Source organism: Sinocyclocheilus grahami, unplaced genomic scaffold (genome assembly GCF_001515645.1).
Source record: "Sinocyclocheilus grahami isolate Dianchi unplaced genomic scaffold, SAMN03320097.WGS_v1.1 scaffold321.1, whole genome shotgun sequence".
Lineage (NCBI taxonomy): Eukaryota > Metazoa > Chordata > Actinopteri > Cypriniformes > Cyprinidae > Sinocyclocheilus > Sinocyclocheilus grahami.
Genome location: NW_015505500.1, coordinates 1213398 through 1222874, shown reverse-complemented (window position 1 = coordinate 1222874; position 9477 = coordinate 1213398). Strand labels below are relative to the sequence as shown.

Below are 9477 nucleotides of genomic sequence, written 5' to 3'. Positions count from 1 at the left end.
TCGGCATGCACTAGGACCGCGGTTCAACTTAAATCTGACAATGCATCTGTAATATGGTTTGATAGAGTTCGGCTAATGCATGTTTTTGTTGATGGATACAAATTATGGCTTCCCAATGCATTACAACTAGAGCGATGAGAGAGAGAAAAAACAGTCACTCTTTGTTCAATGCGAGTGCTGTATGTTGGAATAACTGTCATTTATGCAAGTTGCTATCTGTGTTTAAACTAAACTCATTTAAGCCTTTCCAGTTTAAATATTAAAGAGCCAGAAGACGAGTGAGAAGGTCTGTGTGGTCACTCATCCGAAGCTCGTGAACCCGCGTCTCAGAACATGCGCAGATATTAAGCTCTCTGTGAAGTATTGTGTTTGAATGGACAAATTCACACAAAAATTATGTCAATGTTGGAAAATATCTGTCACTACTTCTGTTTCATTGTGACTTTTCAAACTTGGTTTTAACATAGTGCCTGTGTTTATTCAACTGGCCCCTGCTGTGAAGATGTGGCATTACATTGTACAACAATGTCATTTTTGCATTCCTTCTTAATTTTGCTAGATGTAAGTCACATTGCAATATTCCATGGGCCAGAAAAAAAAAATACATATTAGGGGTGCAACGGTTCGCAGTAAAAAATCGAACCGTACCGTTCTCCACACACGGTTCGGCATACACTAGGACCGCGGTTCAACTTAAATCTGACAATGCATCTGTAATATGGTTTGATAGAGTTCGGCTAATGCATGTTTTTGTTGATGGATACAAATTATGGCTTCCCAATGCATTACAACTAGAGCGATGAGAGAGAAAAAAAACAGTCACTCTTTGTTCAATGCGAGTGCTGTATGTTGGAATAACTGTCATTTATGCAAGTTGCTATCTGTGTTTAAACTAAACTCATTTAAGCCTTTCCAGTTTAAATATTAAAGAGCCAGAAGACGAGTGAGAAGGTCTGTGTGGTCACTCATCCGAAGCTCGTGAACCCGCGTCTCAGAACATGCGCAGATATTAAGCTCTCTGTGAAGTATTGTGTTTGAATGGACAAATTCACACAAAAATTATGTCAAAATGCCCGTCTTGGTGAGTATCCTAGCAGACATAGTCGGCTGAAAATTCAGTATCGGAGCACTGGATCAGTGGGTTCTCTTAAAGTGACAGCACTTTCTTAATGTTAATCAAACAGCAACAACACGGAAATCTCTCACTGCTCTTGATTGAATAACTTTTGTAACTTAAAATAAGGATTAATCTTTAATTTATACAGTCAAATATGCAATGCTATTTTACATTTGATTACTTTATTCAATTTTTGTACCTAAAAACTAATGTTAGACCTACCTAAAAAACCTGAAAAGCACTGTTTCTTTTATTTGTATCTTTACTCTATTGTATTTATTTGTGCTGTTGCTTGTAGTTAGATTGTTGCTTGTAGCTCTCTCTGAAGCACAAGTAATTTATTACATATGAAAAGTATTATATTCAGTGACTTCTCCTAGTTTTCTTAGAGATATTTAGTGCCAGTTTATCAGGAAGTGACAATTTTGTTCTCTTTGACTCGTTGGATGGAAACGGTGCTTTATTCGCAAATGTTTTATGCGATATTCCAGTTTTGCGCATATGTTAAATTCGCATGTTTGGATGGAAACATAGCTATTGATGTATGGTTTGTTAGGAGAGGACAATATTTGGCCGAGATACAACTATTTGAAATTCTGGAATCTGAGGGTGCAAAAAAATCAAAATATTGAGAAAATCACCTTTAAAGTTGTCCAAATGAAGTTCTTAGCAATGCATATTACTAATCAAAAATTAAGTACGGTAGGAAATTTACAAAATATCTTCATGGAACATGATCTTTACTTAATATCCTAATGATTTTTGGCATTAAAAAAATCGATAATTTTGATCCATACAATGTTTTTTTGGCTATTGCTATAAATATACCCAAGCGACTTAAGACTGGTTTTGTGGTCCAGGGTCACATATAAATGATACAGTAAAAACAGTGATATTGTGAAATATTACAATTTAAAGTAACTCCGTTTTATTTTAAAATGTAACTTATTCCTTTGATGTCAGAATTTTTAGTAGACATTATCCTAAACTCCAATGTTGAAAGCAGTTATGTTTTTTAATATTGTTGTGAAAACCATGTACATTTTTTCAGGATTCTTTGATGACTAGAAAGTAAATAATATAATATACAGGGGTATTTTTTTTGTTCTGGTAGGTTCCTTTTAAAAGCGGCTGTCATGGTTCTGATATGGGTCTTCTTTGCAACAGCATGATTCATTTTAATTACATGAAAATTATATGAATCAAAATTTGGTATTAAGGTACTCACGTAGTCCTTCAGCTTATGCTTGAAGAAATGTCAATTTGCTCAAAATATTACAAGGAACATTGGATAGGAACAAGCGGCAGGGTCAGAAACACTTCATATATTTCATTATGTTCAGTTCAAAGTCTAGTTATGAAACTTTGCCTGAAAATAATTCATTTGAACTAAAAAAAAATTTGTACTGAATAAAATGTGTGTTCTGCCAGAATGGGTTTTGTGGGTGGTTTTATATATTAAAATAATATTAATAAAATTCTTCTTCTTATTATTAAAAATGAATATTTACTCTGCATTTTCCACATCTCAATAGGACTACATGGATGCCTTGATCTCCAATTACTATGTAAGTGTTTTCCTGCTGTGCTTGACACTCTTTTCTTTTTCTTTCTCCAGTTCATTCAGTAATGTTCTATTTAATGCAACGTCTCTTCATTTCTCCAGCTTTGGCCTCCGGTGCAGATCGCCAATTTTTATTTCATCCCTCTCCATCACAGGTAAAGCTCTGGTTATAAAAAAACACCCTTTTTTGCCTCAAAAGTCAAGTGATCATTGATAATGATAATGCATCCATTGCAGCAGGGCACTAATCCAGCAGCGCTGACGATTTAAGGGCGTCACTGGGAAAAGAACGTACAGGACGTGCCTCTGCAACACAGTGTGTGGCACAGCAGCATTATGAAAGCTTATTAAAGGGAACGAAGCGAGATATCTTTTTAATTAGGCTCTCGTTTTAATTTTGACTATTGGGAGTTTTTAAAGCAGATTTTTTTGTTTGTGCGTTGTTTGATGCTACTGCTTTCTGGCACCTGAACGGCGACACTGGGATTAACAACTAGAGTCAGTCGGTCTATCTGTATCTATATCTATATCTATACACGCACGCACACACCTGGAAACCATCTGGATTTGTATTGTTTTCTGTATTCATGTTTTAAGACACGAATGTGATATTTGCATTTGGTCACATTCATTATAAATACATGCTTTCTAATACAGTAATATGTTCATGCTTGCGTTTTTCAGATTGGCTGTTGTTCAGATTGTGGCTGTTGCCTGGAACTCTTACCTCTCCTGGAAAGCCAATAAGATGTAATGAGATGTTCCAGATTGACCACTACCTCACACACAGAAACATTTTTGTTTGTAGTTTTATGAAATAAATGTAGTAACAGACAGTAACACATAGGCGCACAAAGCTTACAGATGAAGTTTGCACAACAAAGGTCAAAGCTGACAATAACGTAATTCAGACCTCTGACATTTTATTAACCTTTTATTAACGCTATTTCAATATTTGTGATTATAGGTTCTGTAAAGAAATACATTTGATTTATATGCCTATATTTAGCACTGTTTAGATGGTGAATTATGTTGTGTTGCTCACTTAAAACAGCAGGCCTGTTTGTTACAGGATGTGGCTGCATTTTGAGTCATTTTTGGTGTCTTCTGTGGTCACTAATTAAGTTCAGGAACGTGATTGACGGAAGTGAAGTTATGAGCGTTACATCTTCTACTAGGGCATTGCAATACAATAATGTGTATAAAATACATCTTTCACAGATGCCAGACCATTCATTCCCTTTATTTTTAATGCATTTTACAACTCCAAGTACTGAAACATCATGAAAAATTCAAAGGACATAAAAAATATTTAAAAATAATGCATCACGTTAAAACAACACACAAGACATCAACACTTTAAATTAAAAGCCAAATAATACAAATGTTTATAACCAAGCTTTAAAACGATTTATTAGTTGTGACTAATTTCAAGGGGCAAGCCTTTCCATGATCTAGGCCCTATGTTCGTCATAAAAACATCACTCATACCTGAATCTCTCCAAAGTATTTTATCCAACAGTAAATCTATCAAATATGTCTTACTTTCCGATTTCTATGAAGAATCTTGTTAACCCATTATTAACTTATCCTTATGTCATGTGCTTTAACACATTTATGGACTGGTGAAATTGGTGTAGATGGTCTGTATTTCAGAGGAAACGGCTGACATTGAAATCTTGGCCTGAATTTACTGATTTTTTCTAGCACAGTGTTGAACCAATAGACCCTGTTCTTTGCTGCCCTTGCCAATAGGATGTAGGGCGGCTGTTCCTCAGCTTGACTGCAATTCACAGCTTCAGTCTGCAGATCAGCTCTATGACTGGACAACTAGTGGTGTATCTGCTAACTGTCATCCTTCCAAAAAAATCTTCACACCTACTGTTATTAGACTCTATACATATATATATATATATTTGTTTCTTCACACTGAGCAGGAAGGTAAAGCCTTCGAGAGCGTGTCAGGCTTATATAAATATCTCTGCACGTCCAGCTAATGCTTCATCACTCTGGAGAAGTGACGGCTAGCCAGAAACAATAGTCAACAGTGATTAAACCTCTGCATCTGGCTGCTGAATGCGTTTTGCTCAGCCACTCTTTAAAACATAATTTAGTCAGAAAGCATTTGAATTCATGACATGGTGTATTTTTACTAATATTAATGTCAGTATTATAGCTTGAAGTTAGCAAAAGTACTTCTAATACTGTGAATTTAGCTCATATACATTAATTCTAGACAGATTATTTTCTAATCATTTTTGTGTGTACTACCTAATAACAAACCACAGCCATATTGAAGTGTAAGATATGAAACAGAAATAATTTAATAAAAATATATGTACAACATTTACAGTTCCCATTATTGTTGCAGTCGTATATATATATATATATATGAGCCAGCCAATGAATGATGTCTGGCTGCATCTTGACGAATTTCAGCACCTTGGACAGAGACGGAGGCTTTCGTGTGCCCGTCTCGCTTCTGCTCTCCTCCAGACCACAGATGAGCAGCCATGCAGAAATCCATGCTGAATGCGTTTTGCTCAGCCACTCTTTAAAACATAATTTAGTCAGAAAGCATTTGAATTCATGACATGGTGTATTTTTACTAATATTAATGTCAGTATTATAGCTTGAAGTTAGCAAAAGTACTTCTAATACTGTGAATTTAGCTCATATACATTAATTCTAGACAGATTATTTTCTAATCATTTTTGTGTGTACTACCTAATAACAAACCACAGCCATATTGAAGTGTAAGATATGAAACAAATAATTTAATAAAAATATATGTACAACATTTACAGTTCCCATTATTGTTGCAGTCGTATATATATATATATATATGAGCCAGCCAATGAATGATGTCTGGCTGCATCTTGACGAATTTCAGCACCTTGGAATATATATATATATATTTGTTTCTTCACACTGAGCAGGAAGGTAAAGCCTTCGAGAGCGTGTCAGGCTTATATAAATATCTCTGCACGTCCAGCTAATGCTTCATCACTCTGGAGAAGTGACGGCTAGCCAGAAACAATAGTCAACAGTGATTAAACCTCTGCATCTGGCTGCTGAATGCGTTTTGCTCAGCCACTCTTTAAAACATAATTTAGTCAGAAAGCATTTGAATTCATGACATGGTGTATTTTTACTAATATTAATGTCAGTATTATAGCTTGAAGTTAGCAAAAGTACTTCTAATACTGTGAATTTAGCTCATATACATTAATTCTAGACAGATTATTTTCTAATCATTTTTGTGTGTACTACCTAATAACAAACCACAGCCATATTGAAGTGTAAGATATGAAACAGAAATAATTTAATAAAAATATATGTACAACATTTACAGTTCCCATTATTGTTGCAGTCGTATATATATATATATATATGAGCCAGCCAATGAATGATGTCTGGCTGCATCTTGACGAATTTCAGCACCTTGGACAGAGACGGAGGCTTTCGTGTGCCCGTCTCGCTTCTGCTCTCCTCCAGACCACAGATGAGCAGCCATGCAGAAATCCATCACGACAGCAGCTCCTTAGCTCATTTTGCTCAGGTGCGTTTAAAAAAAACCAAGTTATTTAACAGTCAAAGGACCAATCAAAACATTAACTGATTACCTGTCCGTTACAACTGGATATATTGTCTTTGAAACCAGGTTTATGACTTTGCAACACCAACAAGATTATTAACTGAAAACTTTGGAGAGATAAAGAACCGTCTCACGTTGTCCTTCGGAAACGGCTCCTTCACTCCATCCTTCGTTTCAGTTCAGAATTGCCTCATTTACAAGCCGTTTCTGCAGCTCGACTGACGTCAGTGGAGCGGTGTGTGATGTATATAACCACTGAGCTCCAGGAGCTTCACTCCAGTCTGTCTGCAAACACTCTTCCTTACAAGCACTTTTGAAGCAACAGAAGACGACCGAGTAAGTTACCTTGTATGACTTGCTTTCAACTTCTTGACTGAGGCCATTCAAGCTTAGCTGCGAGCATGAGAATGTGTGTTGTGTTGATATTGTACAGGACTGTCATTCTTGTTCATCGAGTTAGCTGATTGTTCAGTCAGGAGTACATGGCGTCTGATTTCCAGATTCGGTTTATGTAGCTCTTAAAGTAGATAAGCATTAATTCCGTTGTTTATTTTTAGGCATTTTTATTTTAAAAAAGTGTTATTACGATAGTGGCATGACTATTTTAGTTATTTAACCGTAGAACAGTGATCATGTTTGTGTTTTACTTTTATTCAATAATTTATTTGATGTTTATTTGCTTTATAAGTTCAGATGTAAATTCTTTTAACTTATCACCGATTTTAGCTGATGCACGATTTATACATTTATATATATATATATTGACATTACATCAATAATTTAATATTGCACATAAAATACAAAAGTCTATTTTCTATGTACATTAACTCTTAATTTTGTAACTAGTATTAATCATTTTAAAAGATAATTGTTTATTCATTTTATAATTCATACTAGTACTTTTGTATTCGAATAAATCAAAATACGATTTTAAAATCCTGTACATTTACATTAGCACTTTTATATAAAGTTTTAATATAGATACTTAAAAATATACATATATCAGTTTTGCTATTTATTTTAGCACTATTTGGTAATATTTACTAAAAATACATTTAGGCTACTTTTTATTTATATACATAATTTAAAAAACATATTACACATTCAATATATTTTACTTAAATTTAACAAAAATACACGAAACAACTAATTTCATAATGTCAATTTGTCATTTTTATGAGCACTTTTATATTGGTTTACTTAAATACTGCATATACCAAAATACTAAATATATGTAGGCTACTCATTTTTTTGTATACTTAATTTAAAAAGTTTCATTTGAATTTTGTCATTTATATCCGCACTAGGCCTGCAACCTATATAAACGTATACTTTTCTGATTTTACGCAATATAAAAATAACTCATTTCATAATCTCAAATTTGTATTTTAAATGAACACTTAACAGAAACTTTTGCAGAGTAGTTGTGTACTAAACCTTTGGTTTGTAGTAACACACCTGGCTGTTTCCCTCAGGAAGCGCGCTGCTGTGTCCAGCATGAAGCCCGTCCCTTTGGTCCTGCTCATAACTTCAGTCTTACTGACCACCCACATCCCGCTGAGCACCTGTCGACCCCGCGACCTGAGCCTCATGAACAGCCAGCTAGACGACTTGCTGTTAAACAGGGCAAGAGACGACGCCATGTCCTACCTCGTGGGCGAAAAACTCCTTCAGTATTTGCAAAGAAACCTCGGAGTGCAGAAGGCAGGCGGTGTCCTGCATCTCCCGCACTTCCCCACGGCGCAGCTGCGCTCTCCTCACGAGGACAACAGCTTAGAGGAGCTCACAGAGTTTTCCAAACGGAACGACGATCCTCCGATCTCCATCGACCTCACCTTCCACCTGCTGAGAAACATGATCGAAATGGCGCGAAACGAGAATCAAAGGGAACAGGCGGGACTGAACCGCAAATATCTAGATGAGGCTGGGAAGTAGCTGAAGCTCAATGATGATGCTTCCAATCTGCGAGTAAAGAACAAGCTCAATGCACTCTTTCACACCCCCAAACTCTCGCTAAAGCATATGACATTCACCGATGCCTCCTGCTGACCCACACTCTTAGAAATAAAGGTTCTTCAGTGGTTCCTTGCCACTGCAGAGAACCTCCATCTCATTCTTGAGTTGGCTGAGGTTCTTTGGAGATTTAAAAAAAAAAAAAAAAAAAGGTTCTTCAGATCAGGGCATCAGGCTGTTGGTTTCTGCATTCCAACATGAAGAACAACAGAAAAAAAAGTTCTAAAAGGTTCACGTGTGGCCTCAGTGTTATGTGGAACCTTTATTTTTAAGAGTGGCATCTATCTGTTCACCAGAAGAGTTTCTGGTGACCTGCTGCTGTCTCCATCACCTCTGGATCATTTCAGAACCAGGAACCGCATGCAAGAGTCACACAACAGACCTACCAGGACCTTTAGAACGCTGATCAGTCAGGGTGGTTCACATGTAACCAAATTGAGAAACCAATCAATCTACAATTGACTTGTGCCCTTTGAGTGTTTACAGTTATTGGCCTCCTATTTAGAGTTAGACTCTTTAAAAACAAAGGTTCTTAATTGGCATCTGTGGTTCCACGAAGAACGTTTAACATCCATGGAACCTTTATAGTGGTTCTTTAGACGATTAAAATGTTCTTCACACTAAGAACGAAAAGGTTCTGTTTAGAACGGTTCACTGAAAGCTTTAGAAGGTTCTTCTAAGGCATGGCTGTGAAACCCCTCTTTTGGAACCTTTGTTTTTCAAATGTGTATAAATGAAAGAAATATTACAAATCCTGCTAATTAGTATTGAGTTATTCTCAATGAAGTAAAAGAAGGCCATTGTAAAGAGCAATTTCTGTTCGGCTGGTTTGGTTGCATCCTCGCACTTTGCCAGAGTTTTCTCATGACGTGAAATGCTATACTTTGGTAGTATTACCAATATTTACCACACACATAATGCCAGATGCTCACTGTATACTACGTGCAAAAGTATGTTCTCCTGACTTGGTGGGAAACGATGATCTGTAGCACTTCAACCAAGAGGCTTACCCACGTTTTGTGACAATAATGTTGGACAATATTACAAAGTGCTTGAGATATACTGTACATTGTATATTGCTTATCATTATGTAAATTACATATTATATTGCACCTAAATGCAAACATGACTTTGTATTTTGAACATGAATCAGCAGAAATAAATGAGTCTACATGCCTTTTACAA

General features: G+C 35.9%; 2 protein-coding genes across 4 annotated transcripts in view; both read left to right on the top strand.

Annotated features, from left to right (window-relative positions):
• Positions 1-3883, top strand: part of LOC107602210 (protein Mpv17-like) — a 33619-nt gene extending 29736 nt beyond the window's left edge. The window contains exons 6-9 of one of the 3 annotated variants that reach the window (XR_001611010.1): positions 2653-2685; positions 2784-2836; positions 2922-2997; positions 3366-3436. Coding sequence is in view for 1 of the 3 variants with exons in the window: in XM_016294651.1 (XP_016150137.1) it covers positions 2653-2685; positions 2784-2836; positions 3366-3435 (156 nt within the window). In the remaining 2 variants the exon portion in view is untranslated. Of the gene's footprint in view, positions 1-2652; positions 2686-2783; positions 2837-2918; positions 2998-3365 lie in introns of all 3 variants that reach the window. The other 2 variants (XR_001611009.1, XM_016294651.1) reach the window with 2 other exon arrangements.
• A 2638-nt stretch (positions 3884-6521) lies between these two features.
• Positions 6522-9477, top strand: uts1 (urotensin 1). Its single transcript, XM_016294610.1, is given in 3 exon segments — positions 6522-6554; positions 6557-6615; positions 7755-9477. Coding segments are annotated over 3 exon segments (552 nt in total). The 3' UTR covers positions 8215-9477.